At 43.7% G+C, this 25,808-nt stretch overlaps 3 protein-coding genes across 6 annotated transcripts in view; 1 reads left to right on the plus strand and 2 right to left on the minus strand.

Moving 5' to 3' along the window:
- The window catches only part of DLG2 (discs large MAGUK scaffold protein 2), a 973,962-nt gene extending 965,177 nt beyond the window's left edge, over positions 1 to 8,785 (minus strand). Inside the window, exons 1-2 of the mRNA XM_041483662.1 lie at positions 8,647 to 8,785; positions 6,906 to 7,988 (exon numbers count right to left, since the gene is read on the minus strand). Coding sequence (XP_041339596.1) covers positions 6,906 to 6,924 — 19 coding nt within the window. The 5' untranslated portion in view covers positions 6,925 to 7,988; positions 8,647 to 8,785. The remainder of the gene's footprint in view (positions 1 to 6,905; positions 7,989 to 8,646) is intronic.
- A 14-nt stretch (positions 8,786 to 8,799) lies between these two features.
- LOC121362290 (transmembrane protein 126A-like) lies at positions 8,800 to 14,811 on the plus strand. Of its 2 annotated transcripts, none has more exons than XM_041483667.1 (6): positions 8,800 to 8,989; positions 9,253 to 9,335; positions 11,037 to 11,164; positions 12,991 to 13,184; positions 13,817 to 13,931; positions 14,522 to 14,811. In XM_041483667.1, the coding sequence occupies exons 1-6, from the start codon at positions 8,815 to 8,817 to the stop codon at positions 14,724 to 14,726; spliced, it is 900 nt and encodes a 299-aa protein (XP_041339601.1). In that variant the 5' UTR covers positions 8,800 to 8,814; the 3' UTR covers positions 14,727 to 14,811. The 2 variants fall into 2 exon arrangements, with proteins under 2 accessions (XP_041339601.1, XP_041339602.1); XM_041483668.1 differs by having other exon boundaries at positions 8,800 to 8,950.
- A 136-nt stretch (positions 14,812 to 14,947) lies between these two features.
- Positions 14,948 to 23,107, minus strand: CREBZF (CREB/ATF bZIP transcription factor). Of its 3 annotated transcripts, none has more exons than XM_041483672.1 (3): positions 21,342 to 23,107; positions 19,924 to 19,994; positions 14,948 to 16,425 (listed from the first exon to the last, which is right to left on the minus strand). In XM_041483672.1, exon 1 carries the CDS (start codon positions 23,003 to 23,005, stop codon positions 22,073 to 22,075), a length of 933 nt encoding a protein of 310 aa, XP_041339606.1. In that variant the 5' UTR covers positions 23,006 to 23,107; the 3' UTR covers positions 14,948 to 16,425; positions 19,924 to 19,994; positions 21,342 to 22,072. The 3 variants fall into 3 exon arrangements, with proteins under 3 accessions (XP_041339606.1, XP_041339605.1, XP_041339604.1); XM_041483671.1 differs by lacking the exon at positions 14,948 to 16,425 and having other exon boundaries at positions 16,442 to 19,994; positions 21,342 to 21,419; positions 21,995 to 23,107; XM_041483670.1 differs by lacking the exon at positions 14,948 to 16,425 and having other exon boundaries at positions 16,442 to 19,994.
- Between the last annotated feature and the right edge of the window lie 2,701 nt (positions 23,108 to 25,808).

Here is a 25,808-nt window from a genome sequence, read left to right on the forward strand (position 1 = left end):
CCAGGGCCATTCCTTTTTTCCAAGGAGTTCTCTTTTCCCACTTATGTTGAAGGCAATGTGGGACCTGTTCATTAACAATCCTTGCTGCTATACAGGTGACCTGTTTGCATTTCAGATAATAGAATGAGCAGATTCTGGGGCCTTGAGACTCCTTCCAAAACCAGACACCCTGCAATTACAAGTAGCTTCACCTCACCTTCTTGTTTCTGCCTTTCAAGTGTCACAATGTTAAAATCTAGGTGTACAAATGTTAATGTTAAATCAACAATGCAAATATGAAGACAGAATGAAAAATGAAGCCACAAACCCTCAAAATGACATAGCACCAAATAAAAACCTCTTATTTATACAGCTGAATAAATGTAAATTGACATCTTAACAATGCAAAATTATCAGAGTGCCCTGCTTTGAAGAGCTTACAATCTAATTGAATGCAAGACACAAAACTAGTGGAACTTGATGTATAGTTGCAAGAGTAAAAACCAGGAGTTGCACAGTTAGTACAGCAGCTGGGTATTTTTTTTTTTTCTTTAAAAGAACATTCAGTACCAAAATTAACATAAATGTGAAAATTGGAGTGAGTTTTCTTAGAAAACTAAGAAAAATATGCCTGTTCAGGAATAAATAATTTCCAAACTCATACAAAAGAATCATTACATTACATGAAAGAAAACAATTCAGTAACACAAATGCTTTCTAATAATGCAAAAAAGAAAAAAAAAAAAGGAATGAGATCAAATTACCTTTATTGATTAGCAAAATAGGCATTATGGTCTTACATTTTCTCACATCCATGTTGGAATTTTTAATTTTAAAACCTCTGTATTATACTAGACTCTCCGAGTCAATAAAAAAACCCAACATGCACCTTCAGGCAATATAAAACAAATTTTACATTTTGGACATTAAACAACTGGGTCTGTAGATTTGCAAACCTTGGGTTGGGGTTGTTTGGTTGGGGTTTTTTTGGTGAAAAGCACAGACATCCATCTGCAAGGCAGTGTTAACATGGTGCTCAACACCTAGATCTGAACCAGAAGGAGGCTGGAATTATTCCACTACAGCATAATGTGAGATATGCCCATACAGTCAGGGGACAGGGGCACTTGAAATCAGAAATGATTGGTTTCTGCTTGTGAAACTGCAAACTGTCCAGATTCCCTCTTTCCAGGGAACTCTACATGATTCAATTCCTGACAAATACATTTTGAAGGAAGCATTAACCTCTTTAGCCCAAAAGTGAAGACAGACCTAGGGACAATTGCACTGACTTGTTCTGACAAAGTTCTGATACCAAAAACTCTTCTGGACCACATCCAATAAAGAGCAAATGTTTTCTTCACATATTTTGTATGTTGATTACTACTGCCATCACCCATTAGGTCAGGGCAGCCTTGCTGGCTCTTTCTGGGATGAATATGGCAGAAGAAAACATGACCTTTATTTTTATTTTTATAAAGCTGTTGTTCAGCACTGTGTTAATTTGCAGTAAATACAAGAAGATACCTCAGTGAAACAGACCTTAAATACTTCTAAGAAGCAGGAACCTGGTATGACCTGACCAAAATAAGCATATCTGAGTAAGGCAGATTTTCTGGTTTTGCTGAAGCAGGGACTGCAAAATCATCTTTTATCACATTTGGCCACTAGTTACAAATTCGGCTTTTTCTCCATGGTTATCCTCTGACATCTAGCTTGCCCATCTGGAACAAATTCGGAAGGAAAGAAGAGAGGATGAGAAGGAAAAAGATTATGCTTATAATGCAAGACACCACTGCTTCTACTGAGTGCAATATGCACTTAACAGGAATGGAGGAGAGGATGCACAGCTGCCTCTTGTGCTTGTACCAACCCTATGGTTGCTTCCAATTCCAGTGACTAATAGTACAGTAATTTATAACACTTTCTTCCCCCCCAAAATAATGAATAGTGTTAATTTATAGCACTCAAAGAACACACAGAGCGTCAGCTCATAAATATCTCAGATAAGGAGATGTTTTGCCACTAAAATTTGTATGAGAGAATGAGACATCATCAAACTGAGGTAAGGGAGTTACAAGTGTGGTTACCCTGTGTTTTGTCTGTGGGGAGAGAGACAATGACAATTGTCCAGAAGGCAATGCCGATCTTACGTGTGTTAAAATGCCCTTTGGAGGTGGATCTCTCTCTCTGCTGACCAAAGCAACACTCCAGGACAAAAAGCTGGGCACCCTACCTCAGTGAGGCAACTAAAATGGGATGGATCTACATTAAACATCTGAGAAGTACCAGAATAACAGCAGGGCTATAAAAGAGCATAAATTTCACTATTCCCAGTCCAGAGTCCACTTAGCTTTGCAGTGTGCATGCATATAACAAAGGCTTGTTCTGCATAATGCCTACTCCTTTAGTCCTTTTGTAGGCAAAATACTTCACTGTTTCTCACAGCAGAAACAATGTCTGGCTGGAAAAAGCTCACTGCCATAAAAGCAGTGACATCTTTAAATCAAAGCTTTGTGGTGAAAATTGGCATGGTTTAGATAGTCATTTTCTGACACTTGGTTGTTTAACTCTTGGAAATCTAAAAATGTGCTTTCCACAGTCTGTAAACATAACTAAAATTTGCACTGCTCCCTTACTGAAAATAACTGTAAAAACTGAGAGGTAGTTGAACAAAACTTGGAGTGAAGGAGGTAGCCTTTTAGCCATATACTTATTTGAGAATTCGTATTCAGCAACTGAAAGGACAAAAATCTTGTAATACCAATTACCTGTTACAAGTAAACGAGAAAGAAAATTTCCAATATACGTTCGATTTGCTGCTGTAAGATGTAAGAAGACTGAAACCACATTCAAGATTTTTGAGCACAAAAAGTTATGATCCTAAATTTAAATTTTGTTAGCTAAAAAGAAGCTTCCAGCTTGAAAGAGAATTAGGGCATGAATGGGAGCTAGCTTTGTCTGGTCCTTTATGAACTTTGCTTTAAAAGCAAAGGTTTTTTTTGCTTTTAAAAAAAAAAAGCTCCTGCTGAGTTGTTTTTAGACCCTTTCTTTTCAAAAGACCAGCCACAAAGTCAGCATTACCACTACAAAATCCAGCATTTCATAGAGCACATCTGTCAGATTCTTCTAAATGGCCCAGAAGTTGTCCACATGGATTCAGACTGACGCATTTTAATTCTTGACATTGATGTGCTTAATAAAACATGTCCTGGAAGGCATTTTTAATATAAAAGGAATATGCAAAAAGTTATTCCATGACAGAATCAGCACATCTTTATAAACGGGCAACTAGGTAGGGCGAGTCAAGATGGTTTTAACAGCAGCCCACAGGTTTCATCAGACCAAAGGTACAATTCCTCTCCCTCTGAGAGATACAAAGTGGCATGAGGACAGCACAAAACCCAACACTCCTATCTCTGACTGCCTAGACACAGCTAGATGTGCAAGGACGATGACAGGGTTAGTCTAGAAGCACATGTGCAGCCAAGCACCCAGATGTGGGGGTTCCTGCCATCGCTGTGTGAATCACAAGCAGGGCTCCAAAACTGGAATCTGGCCTTCATCACAGAGGAGCACGGATTTAATTAGTACTTTCCATCACTGTGAAAGACATGAATGAATTACAGTAACATTTTTGCTATTAACTATTCTGTTGATGAATCCAAAATATGTGCAATTACAGACCTAAATATAGTTCCTTACAGTTAACAGAAATCAAGCTAAGTAACTCAGGGAGGGAGGGCGGGAGAGCAGACATCTAAACCATGCAAAAACCTAACTTCACTTCTTCTGTATGGTAGTACTATTTTACTTTGAAGCAAAGACTTCCTCAAGAAATTCCGTATTTCCATGAATAGTTCTTTCAGAAATATCGTAGTTTGTGAAAGGTAAAAATTAAGCAAAAGTAATGAATTTATTTACTTCTCAAAATTGTTCATTTCATTTCATTCCATCTCTAAGTGGCACTGTCTAACAAATCATTTTGTAACTACAGTCAAATGCCTGTCCTGTCTGATTTAAAACTTTAAGTGTACTTCAAAATTAGAGATGAGCAAAAGCCAAATAGAAGAGCCCTTTGTTTAACTGTGAAGCAGTAGTGCACCAATCCATACAAGTCTCACCCCATACCTATAGGGAGCACATCCAACACCACAGGATACTCCATAGTCCCTTCCCAGCCTCGCTTTTTGCTGGTACTGCCAGCAAGCATGTCAACTCTGTAAACATTCCTGGGAAGGTGGAGCCTCATTGCCCTCCACACTGAAGTGAGAAAAACAAAATATTTTCACTCTAGCACATCAGGCAATGGAAATCAGGTACTGACGCACGACCAGAACAAAGCCTTTTTTTTTTTTTCCCCACACCCATAAGAAATTAAAGCTTCCTATAAGTTATATGATTTTTATTATTAAGCAAACTATTTTCTTCCTAACTATACAGGTCTGGACTTTTAAAAGCAAGATAGCAGGCATCACACCAAGCAGTAAGGTGAAGTGTAACTGAGGTGCAAAGCTATGTGAAATGTGAAGCTATTTCAAAGGTAAATTCCCAAAATGCTTCAATTTTTCTTTAGGAAGACCCACAACCGGCCACTGCCAAAGAAAAACAGTTCTTGGTAACAATTTCCAGTGATAAATATCAGTATGTTTTAAAACTTGTTTCACAGGTTTCTCTGTCTCCATACTGATTTTAGGAGAATATTTTAATCAAATCCAAAATAGCAATGCAGAAAGAAGTGCTGACAAGCAGAGGGATAATCCTGTCCTCGATGCTGATACTGAAATACTTCTGCACAGCCTACAAGAGTGTATCCCACTGAGATTTCTACAGATGCCCTCGATGGGAAGGACAGCAAACATGAACTCCCAAATTTTCCCCAGAAAAGGAAAATAAGTCATCATCAGAAATACTAAACTAGTTACCCACAAACTGCTGTCAAATCATAAAGCAAATAAATGGGGAAAAAAAACCCAAAAACCAAACATAGAAGAATTCCCTCAATCCCCCTAACATTCATAGAATTAACAGGCATTACTTCAAAAAATAGCAATCTTTTTAAAAACGGTAGAATGTTTTGAGTTGCCAGCATGCTTTTAATTACATTTAGAAAGTTAAAGTGTATTGCATGAACTAGACAAATTAAGTCGTTCAAAATCACAATGAAGTTGCTGATTCGCCAACACTTTTAATCCTGCAATTTACATGCTTAAAATACATTCTTAACAATACCCTTTTAATAATCAAATACATTCACACTGGCAACTTCAGTACGCTGATTGATGTGACAATTTAAAGTATTTCAAGGGGGACATTTGGGTCTCTTTATATTTTAATGTTGCCAAAACACACATCCTCGTAACACCAAAGAAGAAAGTCAAGCCTTGGTGTACACTAAGACTGACCCCAAGTGCCTGGAAACAAACAGGAAATTCAGAGATTTTTAAGGCCAGAAGGGACTGCTGTGATTGCCAATCTCACTTCTGCACAAAGGAGCTTCTAAGATTTCACCCCTAAAGTCCTGCAGCAAGTATTCAGAAACTGAATTGCAGCTGAACATCTGGCACAGAAACATCCTCAGTGTAAATCACCTAAATCAGGATTAAAACTGAACAATGAAAAGCCTCAGTTTTCCTTCTGTAAACAGACAGGATACAGAAGCCTCCCCAGTACATCAGGGTGACACTTTTACAGCACAGCAGGACGAATTATTAAGAACAGAACTCCACACACGTTTCCACCTTTACTACACATAATGGCAAGCAATTCCATGAATGACAAGGCCATCCATGAAAATATTTCAGGTTGGAAATTTCATTTCTACACTGTCATTTTTTAAAACACAATCACAAAATCCCATTTATTGTTTTTTAAATGAAAATAATTCTAGCAATCTGTGTGTTTATCATTATTTATATAGTAAATGTTAACTCGTAACTAATGAAGGATTATTCCTACATGGAAGAGAATCCAAAGCCACATCGATTACATCCTCATTTCTGTTTGCAACATTCACTTTTTGCCCTTTTCCCCACATTTTGTATCATCAGATCCAGGGATATATTAGACCCAGGCACAATAAGATAGATAGATAAGGCACAATAAGATGGATAGATAAGCTGAATAAAAAAAGGTTCCCATCACCCTTACTCTATTAGCATATTCAGAAACTTTAAATCTGTGTCCAATTTGCAAGAAACCAGAAATAACCTAAGGTGTGCGAGTGTTTTCAGAGTAAGAATTTGCCTTCATATACTTCCCAATTGTTGTCTGAACACTGGAAGTCACATTTTCCAAAGCTGCAAACACAAACTTGAGGTGAGAAGAGGCCAAATGTAAGGCTGTTTGTCTTTTCTTAAATGTTGCCATACTACAGCCTTAAAGACAGTAGTTTTATATTGTACCAAAGCAAGGAAATTCAAGCTAATTAACATCACATTAAAAAAAAAAAATCACGTTCAAATCACCTTCAAAACACAGCTCTCATAACTTGGTTTTAAAATCAGCCTTGAAACTCTGTTATTTATTTATGCTGCTACTGATAATTGATGTTTATCTGCCAAACGTCACAAACAGATAACAGATTAAACTATTAAACTTTTCAAATTTATTAGCGTTTGTAAGAGAGGCTTCTCACAAAATTAAACATCAAGCTTTTCTCTTGGTGCCTGCTCAAAATCTCGACCAGCTGATTTTTACAAAAAAAAATTTGAGGCCAAATTTGACGTAAATCTTAAAACATAGCATAAAGTTACTTTTAAAAATTATTATTGTAAGTGCACAGATTTTTCTCCCATTTTCAGTGCAAAAGAAAAACGATTTCCATTCCCCATTAAAGCATTTTTAATTTGAAATGGTTAAGTACTAGAAATCAACAATCTAACACAATGAAGATGCAATATGAGATATGAAGCTTCATAGCCCACCTTTCTTCTTGACTGGCATTCTTCTTCCTACTTCTGAATCTGGTTGCAAGCACTTATTTACAGGTACTAACGAAGTACTACTGGAACACTCTGCAAGGTCAGGAACTGACTATCTATTGCAGAACACTTTTACAGTTCAGTAAGGAAATGCAGCTTCAATCTTCATTTCTATGAATACTTGCTGTTCCCTTGGGTTGGACTTGCGATGCTCTCCACAAAAAAGAAAAAATAAAAGGGGGGGGGGGGAAGAAGCTTTTTGATTCTTTTTAAAGAGATGCTTTCAATTTCTTTAAAATATATTTGACTCTATAAAAATACAAGAGCAAACGTTCCTTGGCAATATAAAACCTTATTATAACTCCTCTTCTGGCAGCAAAGTTTGAAAATTAAAAGATTTTATGCAATACAATTAAGGCACAGTCCATCTCTAGGCAGCTGTCTCAATACTCCACCTGTACATGCTCAAAAACATATTATTTGCAGGACAAAAACGCCCAAGTAATCCAAATAAGGAGGAAGACAAAAACAATCCAAAGCGCCTCTTTAAGCTCTTTCACTTCTTGAATTAATTTTGCTAGCTATGTATTAGGTGACTACACAGCAGACTGAAAAGATCCCTTTTTCCTCACCAGACAAGAGCCTTCAAATATCACCCTCTTACCCAACAGAAGTCACTGGGCAGACACTTTCATTTTTATTATCTGCAAGCCACCCAGCCTTACGGTCTTTAATGTCCCTCTGATCCTCCCATGTATTAAAAGAGAGGATTGAAAACGAGGAAAGCAATCCCTTGACCTGGAATTATTAAAGTGACAGTGCTGCCCACTGGGCACTTGGGCAAAGCAGATTGCTTTTTATACTGGAGTCATTTACTTCATGCCATTCCTTCCCTCGCACAGCAGCAGCCACCTCGTGAAAGAGGAATAAGGAGAGTTAGGAGAAGAGCTTCACAAAAGGTTCATTTTCAGAGATAATGAAGTATTAATGAAATAAAAAGCAAGCCATGAGATCAGTCCGGAGTTTCCCACTCAGAAGCGCAGCTGGTTGGCTTCAGTATCAGCCTCTCTCTCTCTCCCCCTTTTTCTGGAAAAACAAAAAGAGAAACAGAAACGGGATAGATTTTCCTCATCTACTTGGTTAAGGAAAAGTCTGAGAAGGGCGGACAAGCAGGGAACGCTTCCCTTCCCGCGCGGACGAGGAGCTGCGGCGCACATGGCGGGGCTCGGCTGTGCATCACCGCCCCGGGGAGACGGGAGCCCTGGGCAGGGGCGGCTCTGCTTTGCTCTCGGATCTGCAGCCGGGATCTGCTCGTCCCGCGGCCAGGGACTCGGGGGCTGTCCCCCTTCATCCCCTCCCCACGCCCCCGTCCCCGGTTCCCTCGAACCCAAAGGGTTCCGCCTGCTGCTTTCCGAGGCCAAACACGACACAGGGGCTGCCTGGGGGACCGCGATGGATGCAGGTGAACTGGCGGAGCCAGCCCGCCTTTACGGACGGGGACAATTCCCCCCGGGGCTGCTGAGGGACAACAGGACAACGCCCCCCGGGGCTGCAGGAGCCGAGGGGATGAGGGAGGGGTTGGAGGTGGGGCGAAGCGAGACGCAGCCGGGGCGAGGGGTGTTCGAAGGGGGCGGGACGGGGAGGGAGCACAAAGGAGCCGGTGGCGAGGGAAGGGGGCAGCGGGCTTTGCGAGGGGGCAAGCGGGGAAGGGGCGCGGGCTGAGGGGAGGGGGTCAGCGGGTTACCCCGAGGACTGGGCCTCCCCGCACCGAAGGGGGAGTCCCCGCGTCCCGGCCGCCGCTGCAGGATCCACGCTCAGTCCCGCCGCCATCGAGGAGCCGCCGCCGCCATCCGCCGCCCCGGCAACCAGCGCCGGGCCCCGCCCGCCGGCCCGCGGCCAATTGGCGGCCGCCATGCTGGGCCGGCGGCCAACGGTCCAATCACAGGCGGCCTCTGAAGGTCCTGATCATGTGAGCGAGCAAGATGGCGGCGCCCACGGGGAGGACGTGAGGTGGGAGGAGCCATGTTGTAGGCGGCGGGAGCGGCTCGGTGAGGGCGGCGGGGCCGTGTCCGTCTGTACGGCTCAAGGTCGGAGCCTGAGCCCGGCGGGGAGGCCGGGAGGGTTCGCGCGGTGCGGGGGCAGCCAGTGGCAGCCGTGGGGTTTGAAGGTCGGGGTCGAGCCGCAATTTCCCGGCTTGAGGGTTCTGACCCGAGCCGGGCCCGGGGCTTTGGGAGGGCTCCCTCTGCCTCCGGCGGCGCGCAAGGCTCAGGGAGAGACGAATGTGCAATGCTCAGGGAGAGGGGGTGCTTACAGCTCCGTGACGTGCTGTCTGTGGGATCCCAAAGCACAGGTTTGGGGACCCTCCTCGGGCGGCCTGAAGCGCTCCCGGTGACATCCTGCCGCTTCCTCGGCTCCTGCCAAGCCCGAACCGAACCGGGCTCAGTCCCGTAGGTAGGGCTTAGGACACAGCCTTCACGTTATAATAGCAACTTAAGGTAAGTATGATTGGCAAAGTAAGTCTGGGAGAATTTCCTCTGCAGTAAAACGTGTAGGAAAAGAAGCACTTGAATCACTGAACTCCAAGTGTAATCAAGAGCTGTTGTGAAGGGTTGGCCTCAGGTGGCACCAAGACGCTCTTACCGCTTTCCACCCCCCTCAGCAGAACAGGAGAAAGTGTGAATAAAAGCTCAGGGGTTGTGGTCAGGACAGGGAGATCACTCGCCAATTACCATTACAGTCAAAACAGGAAACTGTGGGGAAATTGAATATACTGTCAATCAAATCAGAACAGGGTAGTGAGAAGTAAAGCCAGATTCTTAAAACACCTTCCCTCCACCCCTCCCTTCACTGCCATTTTTCTCTATGTCCTCCTCCCTCTTAGAAGTGCAGGGAGACAGGGAATGGGGGTTGTAGTCAGTTCATCACGTGTTGTCTCTACCACTCCTTCCTCCTTGCACTCTTTTCCAGTGCGTGGTCCCTTCCACGGGAGACGGTTCTCCACAGACTTCCCCAACAGGAGTCCTTCCACAGGCTGCAGTTCTCTGTGAGCTCCTCCCGTGTGGGCCCATTCCACAGGGGTCAGTCCTTCAGCAGCGGTCGCTGTTCCACTGTGGGTTCCCCATGGGCTCACGGGTCCTGCCAGGAACCCACTCCAGCTTGGGTTCCTCTCCCCATGTGGCCATATATCCTGCCAGAGCCTGCTCCAGCATAGGCTTCCCATGGGTCATGGCCTCCTCTGGGCATCCAGCTGCTCTGGCATGGGATCCTCCAGGGGCTGCAGGGGGATCTGTGCTCCCCTTTGGAGCTCCACAGGCTGCAGGGGCACAGCTGCCTCACCATGGGCTGCACCACAGGCTGCAGGGGATCTCAGCTCCAGCACCTCCTGCCCCTCCTGCACTGACCTTAGGGTCTGCAGGGCTGCTCCTCTCACATGTTCTCACTGTTCTTTTCCAGCTACTGTTTTGCACCAGTTTTTACCCTTTTTTAACTTCCCCACACACACCATCACTGTAGTGTGGCCATGGGCTTAGACATGGCCAGCAGCAGGTCTGTCTTGGAGCCAGATGGAACAGACTCTGTCAGACACGGGGAGCTCCTGGCATCTCAGAAGCCACCTTTGCATCCCCCCTGCTACCAAAACCTTGCCACACAAATCCACTGCAGCTGTAAGCTTTCTGATTTATTTGGTTGGGGTAGGGTCTGCAGGGCTGCTCCTCTCACATGTTCTCACTGTTCTTTTCCAGCTACTGTTTTGCACCAGTTTTTACCCTTTTTTAACTTCCCCACACACACCATCACTGTAGTGTGGCCATGGGCTTAGACATGGCCAGCAGCAGGTCTGTCTTGGAGCCAGATGGAACAGACTCTGTCAGACACGGGGAGCTCCTGGCATCTCAGAAGCCACCTTTGCATCCCCCCTGCTACCAAAACCTTGCCACACAAATCCACTGCAGCTGTAAGCTTTCTGATTTATTTGGTTGGGGTTTTTTCTTACAGGTCTGTTTGACTGTTAAGTCAATTTAAATCTGGAATATAGCCATGCAAAACAGGGAATGTATTTGTGGCAAAGAGTCTAAATGTTTATTTGATTTATACTGGGGCTATATAACATATGGGGTTTTTTTCCTTATGATCCAGAACTTCAAGATGACAGGAAGAGAGTTTCTTGAACTGGATTCTCCACAGAAAAGACTAATTCTGGAAAGATTTAAGCGGATGGAAATCATACAAAAGATGTTCAATGAGCTTCCTAAAGCAGATCAGTAAGTGCTGGTAAAATAAATGAAGATAAGTGCATCAAAGATTTCAAGTCCTGGAGGCTTTTCTTTTTCCTTATTCTTGTATTACAAATTCTCCTTGCAGTTACAAAATTAGTTAATTGTGAAGATGCTTGTTATCGTCCAGAACAGAAGACTTGGTTTATGTTTTTTCAATATGGTTATTTGAGTGCTGGCTCTGGTCCTGCTCAGCTGGTTTCTGGCATGTGCTCCCCAGTGCTGAGGGTTCTGCAATGGCTGATCAGCCCTGACTGGCTGAGCATTCTCACAGTCCTGTGCTACAGCTAAAAATTTTTCTAGGAAACCGAAATGTGATTCTGCTGGAGTCATCTTGTGTCCAGCAGAGCTGGCCTGGGGCCAGCTCACTGAGTGAGCATCAACCTGCTGGTTTCTGCATTTCATTCTGCACTGCTCCCTGTTTCAGGAAGGCGAGACTAAGGTGTCCAGGTGGTGGTGGAGGAGTCAGCTGGAGTCCTGCAGGCTCTCCAGCAGGGTTCTGTACAGCACAGAGCCAGCTAAATGCCTTCTGGGCCTCACAAATGACCTTTTGGTTTGTGATACTGCATGTCACTGCAAAACCTTTCTGGACCTGAGCTGGTTCTGTTATGAGCCATTTGCATGTGTGTATCAGCTTGGATAAATTTTTTAGAAATAAGAGTAATCAGAAGCTTATTTTATTTATATTTTTTTAAATAGGACTAAATGGCTGGCTAAACAAACTGCTGGTAGTAACACAGGGCCTCCCCACACAGGTGAGAAAGCAAAGGCTGCAACTTTGTGTAGGATCTGCTGCCCTCATGTTCAGCCTCCAAAACTCCTCCTTCCCCAGAAGAGCAGGGGAGGCAGATACTCCGTAGTGATCTGGTAATGTCTGGATAGAAACTCTGGACTTATGGATTGCTGGGCCTTGGAAAGAAGTAGCTGCCAGTCACTGGCAGGACTTAGAGCTTGTATCCAGAGGGGAGCTCACTGATGTCTGGGTAGGAAGGGCAAGCACACTGCAGTCAAAGTGAGAGTTCCTGTTTACCCAAGCACTTGTGTTTGACACTAGGGAGCTCAAACAAACAAAAAACCCCAAACCCCACCTCTTCCATCCTCCTTTCCTTTTCTTTTGTGCAGTGTAGCAGTTCTGTACCTCACTAAGTAGATTCTGTTGGTCCTGAGTATATTAATTTGCTCTGGTTTGGGTACTTAAATATGCTGCTAAAATTTTAATCTTCGTCCTCTGTATTTATTGATGTGTTCGCCTGTATTTTACAGCCTGTGATTGCAAAGGTAAAATTTGAATTTTCCTATTCAAAACAAGCAATAGTTGGTGTCCTTGATGTCTGACATTTTTAGTGTTTTAAGTATTTCACAAGATCAGCAAGTACATCTCTGAAATCTTTTCCGTAGTGCTCAATACTACTCAAAACATTAAAATGTAGAAGAGTAAGTAGATTGACTTGACTTTTTAAAATTATACATTTTATTATATTTCCTCATTTCTTTTCAGAAAACATTATCCTTAAAAACATGTTTATTAGGAGAGCTTTAGTGAAGTTTCCATTAACTATAATAATGGGGGGAAAAATGGTAGCAAAGGCTTCTCAACCTGTCACTTCACTCTTGAAGTGTGTGTAAACTCAGGTATACAACAAAGGATGCTGCACTGGCTGCTTTTGAAAGTAGTTACTCTCCATTTTGCACCAGTGAGTGATTTACATCTCTTTACCCCTTGCTGCAGGATTTTCAGAAGAGAATTGTAGTGTTGACTAAGCAAAACTTTTTTACAGTTCTCAGTTGCTGAAACAATTTCCCTTCTTTCACAGGAACCTCTGTAATCATGGACAATACTTCCTAGCAGCAAATTCAAGCTTATGTGGCTTAGCAGCAAATAATTTCTTCAGGAGCATCCTACATGTCAGGAAGGCTTCCCTGGTGTCTGCTATGCCAATGGCTGTTATTCCATTTCTTTCAACGGCAGCAATTTATGAAACTTTTGTGCATGACCCTTTATTTTCAGGTAAAAACTTTTTCATTCCTTTCTCTTTTTTTTTTTTTTGAAAGGGCTTTACTTTCTGCACACAATGTAACACTAGAGGAGTTTTTCTCCTTGCAGAACACTGCTCCTAAACTGTTGTGGTCTTAAAAAACCTCAGTTTGTAAAGCAGAGTTTGAAAAACAGAATGCATTGGACAGCAGTGAGTTCTCAAAGTGGAGTGGGAAAGGAAATACATATTTATATATATTTTTAAATATTTATATGTATTTCTAAAAAAAAAATTATTTTACACATTACTTATTTTCAGCATTTTTCTCTCAGTCATGTAAAAGTGATTGCAGCAAAGTCGTTCACTTTCCCCCCATCTGTACAATTTCATTTGAAGGTCAGGTTTCAAATGATAAAATTCCTCATAGGTTGGAGTGGGAGTGATTGTTTCTGGTTTTGTCTCAGTTTTTGTTTTGGGACTGTTTCTGTTGTTGTTTTGGGCTTTGTTGTTGTTTTTTAATAGTCCTCCTTTATATTTTTTTGCATACCTGTACAGCTTGGAAGTTTCTGTCAAGAGCCTGTTTTCAGGTTCTTGCACTCAGCTTATAAATGGATGTGGTGGAGCATGTGTGGATATTGGCAGTGAAATATGGTTTGCCATGCAGGTCAGCTGAACTGCGAGGTCTGTGCTGTGATCAGAGGAGGATTAGTAGGTGCTGTTGTGGGTGGTTTCTATCCCATTTTCCTGGCTATCCCCTTGAACGCAAGCCTTGCAGCCAGGTATGTCTTATCTACAGTGTATTGATAGAAATGTATCCATGGGTTAAATGTTCAGCTCCCAGTGTAAATTCTGTAGATATTTGATCTGTGCACACTTTTCTTCTTGTAGACATTTAGAATGTGGAAGGAGATATATGTTAAGGTCATCTAATACAAAATGAAATTTGTAAGAGCTACACCAAAGTGAAATCAGATCTGCAAAGTGATCCTTTGGGAAGTCCTGGTGTTTAGCAGGAGCCTTACAAGTCTCCCAGGCTGTGCCTGGGTGTGTGCAGCAGTGGCTGCCGTCCTGTCACCACTGAAGGTGGCTGCACAGCCAAGAGACCTCAGTGACCCTGGGCAGTGCCCGGGAGCCAGAGTCCCTGACAGGTGTCGCTCTGTGTAGTTCAGAGCACAACAGGGGCAGGGCGAGGCTTGGTGAGACCCAGCACACGGTCAGGTTTTTTTAAAGCACTTATGCAGAGACCTCAGTCCCACCAAGCGAATTTAACATAGGAGAAGGAAGAGAAAATTACTATCTACATAAATATTTATGTTAAATCTTGACACTTGCATGGAAAAAAAATTCCACCACTGTTTCTTTTGTTTAGGTATATGTCAACTCCCTTGCCAGGGAAAGAAAATCTGTTGCGCTACTGGCTCACAACTTCTCAGCCTGTCTTTAGAAAGATGAGTCTGGGTATACTGGTACAGGCTCTGACTGGATTATATCTTGCCACCAAACAGCACGGAATATATATCAAAATGCTACTGCAGATGAACAGTAGCAGGGATCCTGAAGAGCTACCTGAATGAAGTAAAGCAACTTCTCAATTGCCTTGGATAAGTAACCATAATAAACAAGAAAGAGAAGTGTTGCTGTGTATTTTTAGTACAAAAACAGTCTCTGCACTGGCATTTTTTAAGTTTTGAACTTAAATGCAAGTTAAACTTTTCATTAGATCCAGTTTAGTGTATACACCTGAATAGCAGACAGGTGTGTTGCTTTGGAAATGGGAGTAAATAAAGCATTTATAGTCCCTGCTTAATGTTTGGTTCTAAGGTGATGCTACAACTTTTAGAAGCTGTAAAAAATTAGTATTCTTGAAAAAGAGGTTTTTTCCTTCATAATGCAAACCATACAAACCATAGAGATTTATTTAAAAAACAAAACAAAGCAACACCAAAAACAAACAAAACAAACAAAAAAAACCCCGCCAAAATCAAACCACAAAACCCATAAAACCTACAACCAAAAGGGGGCAGATCAAGGCAAGGTTTTACTAGAGATCTACTCAAAATCTGAGTATTTTTCTCCCTTTTCTCCATTCTGCTAGGACAAAACTTTTGTCACAAGATTACCTCTTTTACACTGTTGGATGTGTCACACTGTAGAGAACACTTTTATCACAGAGCAATCAGGAGTGATAGTCCTGTCAGGCTTCCCAGCATATCAAAAAAACAGCCTTTAGCTTTGCAACCATTTTGCCTTGGAATTAAGTCTTTTCCAGAAGGATGGGGCTGTGTCAGAGGCCTTTGAGGGCTGGTGCCATTACTGGGATATCTCAGCTATGTCCAAGAGTAATGCATTTGAGTTGGGTGTGTCTTCACATTGGTGGCTGTATGTTCTAGAGCAATATAAAATGTCCGAGGTGTCCTTAGTGTATTCTGCAGTCTGAGAGCCAATTCAGGAATTCTTCTACAGAAGCAATACTCTCAATCTGCTGTATGGTCTTAACCTGCTGTAGGTGGGGGTTGGCGCCTTCTCCCAGGGAAAAAGTGACAGAACAAGAGGAAACGGCCTCAAATGGTGCTAGGGAAGTTTCAGGTTGAACATCAGGAGGAATTTCGTTTCAGAAAGGCTTGTTAAGCATTGGAATGGACTGCCCAGGAGGTGGCAGGAGTCACCATCCCTAGAGGTGATCAAGTGCCACTGGATGTGGCACTCAGTGCCATGGTCTAGTCAAGGAGCTGGTGATGAGTGAAAGGTTGGACTCCATGGTCCTGGGGGTCTTTTCCAAACCTAAATGGTTCTCTGGCTGTAAAAGCTGTACAGTTACTGGTCAACAGTCACTTCAGTAAAATTCTAGCATCCCCTGATGCACATGGATATATTTATTAATGAGAATTAAGAATTCAGCATTGAGACCTTTAATTGAAAGGGGTTAAAATTTATGCTGTAATGCTGATGAAAATATGTTGAAGGAGTTTCATCATCTTTATCTACCTTTTCCTTAAAAATGGGTCATTACAGCAGGAACATGACACATTCTTTATCTATACCCAGGAGCAGCAGCAATACAGACTCCTGTTTGTTGTTAGGTAGAGATCATTTAGTTTTCTTGATTCAGAGTGTTGCTGTGTCATGTGGTGTTCCCATCCTGGTCTGCACCCAGACAGCTTGGCCTTACCTTAATCACCCCGACTGGAGATTCCCATGGACCAAGTATTTTACATGACAGAGAATTGTCATATCTCCGGAAGCCATCAGACTTAAACCAACAGAACCACTTACCTGTGATAATAAAAACATAAAATAAATGTGTTATTGTGCAATAGTATCTTGAAGAATGACAATGATTGGCTCAATGCTTATTGCAAATGTTTAACATTATATAGTTAAAATACTCTAAACAGATTCCAGTGCTTATTAAAGGGTGAGATTCAAAAGGACCTTCCCTTCCATATACTACTACTTTCATTGTGGTATAAATTGAAGTGATAATTATCCTCAGTCACCAAAATGCATGTTCTGATATTTAGTGGTCTGACCTGGACAAACCACATCCTTTTAGATACTCATTTCTTGAAGTGAAAGGTGAAGATTGTATATTAAAAAAAAAAAAAAAAGTTATATTTCTCAACATTTTTAGTAAGTTGCAAAGACTGATATTTTTTCCAGCATCACTGATGAACACAGATTGCAGGCACGTACTTTAACTAGTCACATCAAAGGTCAGCTGAACGCTCCTGAGACTAGAAAGTCGGTGTGTTTGTGAACAAGGAACTTCAGCTACAGCCTCTGTACTTCTCAAACTATTGAGGGGAAGAACTGTTCTCAGAAGTCAACCAATAAAGTCTGAAATTGTTTCAGAATTCCACAGGACACCAAGACACTATCCCACTTCTGACATGCATGCATGTGGAGGAGTGTCTGCACAGGAATCTGGGAATGTTCCTTCCATTCCTGTTTCATACAGGATATGACCTATCTCCTACAACCCCCAAGAACCAGTCCTTGGCCTCTGGCAACTGTAATACACTCTCCACAAACACTGAGTGACAGCAGGTGTCAGCTGGATCCTTTCTTCCACATTGTGGTGGAAACAAGCCAGGCACAGCTACATATCCCACAGAAAGGACTTCAGGCTACTGCAAGTCTCAGCTATGGCCAAAAGAATGCCAAGAACAGCTACAGATAAGAGCCAAGAGAAATACTAAAAAAGCTCCACTTTTTTTCTTGCAGATGCACCATTCTAAATGCTGTCTCCACATTACAATGTATGCTACTTCTCCTGCAAATCCTCCTGGTACACGTGCAAGTCCTGCCCTTGGCATCCTCCTGCTAATGAGCACAGGCAGAGTTATTTCTCCACATCTGCATATCCCACTTAAACTGGGTGGGAAAATGTAGAATCAGCAGCTGGTAACATGCAATTTTTGCAGAGGGTGTTCTTTAAACAGAGTCCTTTGAACAGCTCCCATACCTAACATATCCTTCAGACATTTTACAGTGTAACTAACAGTAATACAGCCCAATAGCCAGAATATTGCAGATTCCAGCAGAAAACCTCCTTAACTACAAACTCCAGAACACACAGCATTTTAAAAATCAGTAAATGTTCAAAGGGCCTTTGGATTTTGCCAAAGATCCCTATGTTTCACAGGGAAAACTGATTAAAATTTTGACAAATGGCATGAGAAATCTGACTATCTGGAAATGCCAAGTGCTGGAACATGGCTCCCTGCATTTCCTTTGATATCATCTCTCCAGGCAGCTACAGATTGCAGAAACACCGATTTGTTTTTAACTCCCGGATGCTGCAAAGCTCTTCAGAGGAAAGAGAAGTTAATTTAGAATATTACCAAGAGCCACAGCACCAAAATCAAACTCCAAAAGACTAAAGGAGAACTGAGCATGAAATTGTTTCTTATTTAAACGCTAAATAGTCTTCAAGTGACTCTGTTGAGAAGACAAAAAGGGTAAATGCAGGTAGCACAGCTGTGCAGCTGAACACTGGCAGCACTTGGTTCTGTGGTACATACAATTTACCAAACACGTTTCACTGCTGAACAGGGTATTTTCTACAATTAGAGGCCAAAAAGGCAGAGCATGTTTGTATGCTTTTACATTTTTATGCAGTATTTTTTGTGAAATTCTCCTTTTTATCAAGCTGCAGACCACTTTCACTAGAATTCCCTCATGCTAGCAAGCCAGTGCACTATTTTAAACTGTCCTCTGCAAATAAAGCATTTAAGATGAACAGAAATCTGAACATACAGTGCACTGCCCACTCTGGAGCCATGAAAATGTTCTGTCCTTTCAGCACTGTCAACTTTTGTTTTTAACACTCACTCCAGTGTTTAGGGGTGGAAATAGCAATTTGATCAAAGATTGTGATTCAACACCATGTAATTAACCAGTCATGAAACTTCAGAGCCTAAAAACAGAACAGAAAGGAGGAAGATGCCAATAAACCACAGGAGGGTTTATGTAACTATTTTACTCCTCCACGGTATACTGATCAAACATATCCATATTAATAAAAAAATTAAGAACAACTACGAAATACAAGAAGTGCTGATGCTCAGAAGTACAGCTCTATCTGCAGTTCAAGGAATAACACTTTTGTGTTGTCCTCACCACATAATTACCTCCAAAGAGCAAGAACATTTCTCCTGCACAACCTGATCCATTTTATTGTGTTTTCCAGTTGATGACCCAGAGATAGCAGCAACATTTTCCCCTTTCTGTTTTACCACTTTTTTAAAAGAACCAAGTCATTCATGAAAAGAAAAAGATGAAAAAACATTTGAGCCCATAAACTGAAAGATCAACAAGTCTGATTTTATTATGATATTGTATTCTCATCTGAATGGCACATAATTACAAAGAAACATTTACAATATATTTTCAAGTATTAAGTTATGTCATTTCAAGGCTTTCACTTCAAAAAGCTACATTAATAATACACCATACAGATAGTACAGCTGGTTAGTTTCAAATAACTTCCTCCCTTCTATTTGGTTTAAATATGATTCAGTAGGCACTAGAAATGCCTGCAGCCACTGACTTTCTTGGGACTTGACCTTGTTCTTGTACCACAATACATAATTTTGTATGTCAGAAAATCAGCTGCTCTCAGACACAGCCACAGGTCGTGTCACAACAGAGCATTGTGCAGGTTCACAGCAGAGGCCAGAAGAACTGTCCCTGACCCTGCCATTCAGCAGTGATGCGACAAGAAAGAATGCATATTTAAATTAACTTAAAAAACACTCCTACACTGAAGTAACCATAAAAATGCCACTGGAACATCCCATGCTTGCTAAATTAGTGTTTCTCTTTTCCTCAAGCACATTAAACTGAAAAATAAAGCACGTTCATGAAGTCTGAACTAGGCAGCTTGAGATTAGGTTGAATCTAAATTATTTCCATTTTGCATCCTAGTCAGTGCAGGTCCTGGTGGTTAACTCTGACTCCTGTTCACTGGTATAACCCATAAGCTACAGCAGAGTTATCCAAGTTAAGACTGAAACTTTGAACAGCCCTGTTGATGCCACCGCAGAGGTGTAAGGTCACACATATCCCACTAAGTCTCTTTTGTGCTGGCAATATCCCCTGAACAGATGGAATTCTGCATACAGTGGAGTAAAACCTGTTTGATAGACTACTGCCTTTTAAAAAAAAATCATCTTGGATGACAGTAAATAATCCCAGCATTCAACTTCTTTTTTTTAACCAAAGACAGCAAAAGCCCTGTTACCTCTTTATTCTCATTTCTTATACTACCTTTTAAAATAAAGCAGGAAATGTGGCCAGCAGCTGGTCCCGTCTCTTCTGCCCCAACACAGCTGAATCCACTTTAGCATAAAGAAAAACAAGGATGCTAAATACACATATACTTTATCACACAGTGATGTTTCACAAAGAAAAATCAAACTCCTTTTCTCCTGATGAACACGTGACAGGGTCTAGCACCAATAAAGCAATTGACTCGGAGAAAATGCTTTCACCTACTTAGCCTTAAACACAAAATTTAAGGCTTTAAGAAACAAGACTACAAAAACACTAAATAGCATAATTAAAAAAAAAAAAAAGAATCTGTTTTAGGAAAGTATTCTTTGTGAAACCTCACTTTACATATTATCATTTTCACAATCCTTCTTCCCCCACTGACATACATTTAAACAACCTAAACATTATAATACAACTGAAAAAAGAACCCACTCATCTTCTGTGACAGGGAGAAACACTGACTACTACAAGAAAACACACACTATTTTTTTGTCAAACTATTTCTCCTTCTATCTCAGGAGCAATTATGGAGCGTTTTTTCATATCATTAGCCTCAAGATACATATTTCCTTATCTCCAAACTGTGCTTAATTATATCAGGTTATAGATTTCTGGATACTGTAAGAGGCTAAATTAAGAACTCTACAGTAGAGTTAAGCACATGCATATACATGCAATATTTTTAAAGTTTAAAGCTACTCTGAAGTAACATAGGAATTTCAGTGTGCATGGGCACAGATTTACTTATGGGAAGGTAAAGTAATGAGTTACTTCGATGCACTGATTCTTCAAACCTAATTCTCCTTAGAGGTCCATGCATGAGCAACTCCTCTATGTGAGGATTCCTCTGCAGTGACTTAACCAGTGCTCAGGCTGTTTCATCAGGTAAAACTCTACACTGTGAATTAGAGCAAGTAGAGAAGGGCTTTTGAATGGTACTGTGCATCCCTACTACTAGACAGCATTTTAAACCAACAGGTCACCAATTAATTTTCTTTTTTTCATTCAAAAAGCAATTTACTTATACTTTTGGGACAGTCCCCTGTAATAAAAGGCTGTAAGTTTCACATCCCCCTTATTAGCGTATTTTCCTTTTTCTGCTCATCAGATACTTGGTTAAATAGGAAATTTCTATTTTAAATGCATGAGCAGTTTTTTAAAATTCAAAATGTAGTTCCCATATTGGCTACTATGTAGCCAGTGTAGTTGTTTCAAAAACGAAAAAAGGAAAACAGCTAATGAGACTGATGTGATTTTAACCTTTACTATAAATTGTCATCCAGAGCTAGAAACATTTTGGCAGAGTAGGCCAAGGACCAGAGAAATAATTTTCTGAACCAGTCATTACAAGAGACTGGGATAAGCAAAGCAAGCTGTCTGATACCACATTATGGGAATATATTGATCCTTACCAGGTTGCGAGGTGGAAAACGACTGTTCTTTAACCCCTACACAACGGAGCCTGGCAGGGCAACCACCTAAAAGAGAAACTGTCAGAGAGGTTTTAATAGTAATGTATAACTGAGATGCAGTACAATTTTATATGCATGCTTTCTTTTGCCGATCATTACTATTTTCTTAAGTCTGTCCAGTGACGATGTCATAATGGAGTTTTTGTTTGGTTTTCTAAGCAAGCATTTTCGGCTCCTCAGGATAAGCAGGCTAGACATTATCTGACTCAAGACCGGGTAGTCAGCATTATCTTTACTGCGAAGTGGAGCCGAGCACACCTTCATGCATCAAGTCGGCATGATCTTTTCACCCAAGTGCTGCGAACGGGCTCTGGCGGCACCTCGGCGTGTGCACCACGCGCGTCAGTCTGCACGACCACTGTCGCACTGCTGCACACAGCTCTGCGCGACTCCCATCGCCAAACAGGCTCACACCACTACCGTCCACACGCCAGATTTACAGGACCTTAAACCAAGGCCACCGTCTGGCTCCCAACATGCCGTTCGAGAGAATTTTTGTTACCCTGGCCACTTAAGTAAGCGCCAGGTTCCCCTCCTTTGCATCTCCCCCAATACCACCCCATCACCACTGTATGGATTCTTTTCCTCCGCACCATCGCCTGCTTCCTCCGCCGCGACGCGAGGCCCTGACGGGTGAGAACCCCACGAGTACTTGCAGCAGGTACTTGACCCTACATTTTGAAGGAGGCCGCTGCCCGCCGAGCACAGATGGAGCAGAACTCCACCGACACCTGATCCCGGTCCACGTGCAGGCAGATCCCGCCGGGGGCCGCCCACTCCTCCTCCGTCTCAGGCACGGCCGCCTCCTCCTCCAGCCCGCGGGGCCGGGAGCTGGGCAGGGCGTAGTCGTGGTCGCTGCTCTCGCCGGCGGGCTGGAGATGCTGGTGCTGGCGGCGGGGGCTGCCCGTGTCCCTGAAGAGGCTGGTGCTGAGCTGCAGCCCGCCGGCGCGGGTCCCGGCCAGGCGGCTCAAGAGCTGCCCCAGCGCGCTCTGGTTCGCCAGCACAGCCCGCAGGTAGCTGCTCTCCCGCTCCAGCTCTCGCAGGCGGCGGCTCAGGCCGCGGTTGCGGTCCCGCAGCTGCCGGTTCTCGGCAGCCAGGCCCTGCAGGCGGCTCTCCAGCCCCAGCACGTACTGCTTCTTCTTCAGCCGGTTCAAGCGCGCCGCCGCCGCCGCCTTCAGCCGACTCCCGGCCCCGCCGCTCCTCCGCCCGGGCGCCGCCGGCCGCGGGCCCTTGCCCGGCGCGGGCAGCGGCTCCGGGTCCCCACAGAAGCAGTCGCTCAGCTCCGCGTCCAGGTCCCAGTCCGGCCGGGCCGCCTCCAGCAGGTCTCCCAGCTCCAGCCCCGGGAACCAGTCCTCTTGCTCCCACACCTCCAGCGGGCCGCCGGGAGCCTCGGCCTCCTTCTCCTGCCGCCGCGGCTCCGAGGCGCCCGGGGGCTCCCGCCGCGGCGGCGGCTGCGGTTTGGGCCGCGCGGGGCCCGGGTCCCCTTCCCCGCCGCCATCCCGCCCTCTCGGGGCTTGCCCCGCTCCGGCCAGCGGCCAGACGGCGCCCGAGGGGCTGGCCCCGCCGGCCGAGGCCGCCAGCAGCTGCGTGAGGCTGTGGCGCATGGCGGGAGCGGCGGGAGAAGGGCCCGGCGCACGGAACGGAGGCCGAGGGCAGCGGGCGGCGCTCGGCTGCGGCCCGGCGCTCCCGCCGCGGGGCCTGCCGGGAAGCGGCGCGGGGGGAGGGCGGTGGAAGCGCCTCGCGACTGCGCCCGCGCGCGGGAAAGCCGCGTCTGGGAATGAGGGAAGGGGGTGGGGGGAGCTGTTACTGAGCGTGGAGTAGGTAAGGATTTTGTTGAGAGAGGATGTTCTTTGACGTTTGATCTTTGTGTACTTTCAAACCTAAACAACGAGAAGAGAGATCCATGAAACAGCGAGCAGCCAACAATCTCTAAGGGATCTCCAGGTGTTAGAAGGACAAATGAATTGTCACTGGAATTGCCTTCTTAAGGTTTAGGGCTCAACGTGTTTCAATGACCTCAGAGCTAGGGGGAGGGTAACAAAGCTAGGGAAGAAGGATGTACTGCTGATAGTGGACACAAAGAATGCAGAATTTACGGGCCACAAGGACATCGGGCAGAACTCCCACGATAAGGAATAAATTAATAAACCCAATGGGGCAATTGTGCTAAATCAGTTCTGACTGGGTAAAACATAGTTCCAGCAGGGGGATATCCCATCTACCACCTCATGGACCACCGACCCCAAAAAAAGAGAAAGTTTGAGCATGCAAACTAATTTGCAAGAGAGAACCATCAAGTGATAGAATACCAATTAATAAAAGAACTAGATAGCTTGTAACACCAATTCCCTTGCTTGCTGAAACCTATAAATAGTAAAAAGTTTTGATAGTCAGTGTTTGATTTGTGGAATACCGCTGAGCACCCAGGTTTGTGCAACTCCGAAATAAACAAATGTCTCACGTGTGTAATTATTGGCTTGTTGCACACCAGGTAACAAATCCGATTTTTGTGGGCAGCAGGGTGACAGGTCTGGGAGGCTGGGGGTGTGAGGGGAGACGTGTGTGGTTTGGGTGATGAGAGGTGTGTAGGAAATGGATGTGGGTGTGCAGGAGGGGCGAGTGTGAGTGATGGGGAGGGAAGGAGGGAATGGGGGCAGTGACGAGGGGTTTGTGTGTGAGGCAGCAGGGGGGAAGGTCTCTCACACTCAGCCGTTGCCAAAGGGTGGGAAGGGGGATGTCCCTGAAGAGTGCAGAACGTGGGGTCTTTCCCACCACAGCCCATGGCTGTGGCAGAGGCCTGTGGGGCTGCTCTGTCACACCAGCGAGCGAGTGTCCTCTGCCCAGATTTAGAGTATTTAGACACCTGGTCTCAGGGTCCCTTGCAGAGGGATACAGGTGCTCCACATTGCCAATGGACTAATTCAAACAGAGCAGCCAGCTCTCAGACCAAGGGCACAGCCTGTATGTAACGTGAGTCAGTTGGGGTTTACACTGTAGCTGCCAGCACTGAGATTAACGAAATGTGTGTGTGGGGTGGCACCTCAGAGCAGGGAAGTATGGTTAAAAAGTAGGAGAATGTGGTCCATAAAACACCTGTGGAATGACACTTGTAGGAGCCAGGATCAGGAGAAATGTTGTGGTTCATCACACAGCAGGTAGTAGAGCAATACTTCTCACCTGGCTTTGCCTGGGTTCAAGGGCAGTCCAGAGAAGTTCAGAAGAAAGGCTGCTAGCAGCTGCTGCTTTGTAGTCAGAATCACAAAATGGTTTGGGTTGAAACGGACCCTAAAAATCACTAGTTCCAACCCGCCTGCCTTGAGCTGGTAAACCTTTCACAGGTTGCTCAGAGCCCTATCAACCTCACACTGAACACTTCCAGGGGTGGGGTCATCCACAGCTCCTCTGGGAAGCCTGTACCAGAGTTAGAAACCACATCTGATTCAGCCAGTCCTTGAGACGAGCTGGTCGCTGGCCTCCAGACCTGCTGCTTCCAGTCACTTCTGTAAATGGCCTCAACAGATAACTCTGATACTGTGCTGTGGCTTATAGATACTCAGGACCAAGAAATAATCAATTTCCTAAATTATTGAGTCATCTCCAGGCATAAGCATGTGGCAAAGAACTGGAGGCAGCTGCCTACAGCCCATTTAGGGGATGCTGTTTGGCCCCTTATGGGGGTTGTTTGGGTTTTTTTTGTTGGAGACTTAAAAAGAGGAGCTGAAATTCAGCAGCAAAAATCTTCTTTCTTGCCTAGGAGACCAGCAAGAGAGAGTGGGAGGTCTCTGGATCCCACAGTGCTGACAGGAAAGATTTTTCTTATTGTCAAAAGCTGCCAGACATGCACAAAATGGAAGAGTGTATCATTAATATTTATCTGCAGGAAACAGATAAAAACAGGAGAAAAACCCTGGTGGAACATCTAGAACATTGTCCCATTCCAAAGAACAGATTGAAATAATCCAAAAGACTTGACAATTTATTCTGAGCTGAATGGGGATATAAATACTACTCTGGCATTAAATAGGGTTTAAATGACTTCAGAAATCTGTAAGACTATTAGAAAACTATAAACAGTAATTTGCTTGAGAATCAGTTGTTGTATGATATTATTGGATTACCTGTTAAGTTCCTGAATTTAGAGACTTGCAGAGATATTGCAAGGTAGGATTTCTTTCTTGGAGCCTCAGAGCCTCTGTTGAACTTCAAAGCAGAATCAAATACAAAAGGCTAAGGGTTTGAGCTTTTGGTCATCTTGAAAAATAAAGTTATTTTAACAAAAAAAAAAAATCAACCAAACAAACGTATAATTCAGCAGAGGTTAGCACTAAATAAATCAAATTCATATTTTGTTTTCCACCCTAATCATTCATGTCACAGGTTTGACTAGTTCAATGATCCATGTTCAGA

Source organism: Pyrgilauda ruficollis, unplaced genomic scaffold, assembly GCF_017590135.1.
Source record: "Pyrgilauda ruficollis isolate IOZ18807 unplaced genomic scaffold, ASM1759013v1 scaffold60, whole genome shotgun sequence".
Taxonomy (NCBI): Eukaryota; Metazoa; Chordata; class Aves; order Passeriformes; family Passeridae; genus Pyrgilauda; species Pyrgilauda ruficollis.

Bases quoted from the DNA above. Each gene is read 5' to 3' on its own strand.
- LOC121362290 (XM_041483667.1), top strand. From the start codon at position 8,815: ATGCTGGGCCGGCGGCCAACGGTCCAATCACAGGCGGCCTCTGAAGGT. The intron at 8,990-9,252 runs GTCGGAGCCTGA...CCCAAAGCACAG, and splicing joins GTCCGTCTGTACGGCTCAAG to GTTTGGGGACCCTCCTCGGG. The intron at 13,932-14,521 runs GTATGTCTTATC...TCTTTTGTTTAG, and splicing joins AACGCAAGCCTTGCAGCCAG to GTATATGTCAACTCCCTTGC.
- CREBZF (XM_041483672.1), bottom strand. From the start codon at position 23,005: ATGCGCCACAGCCTCACGCAGCTGCTGGCGGCCTCGGCCGGCGGGGCC.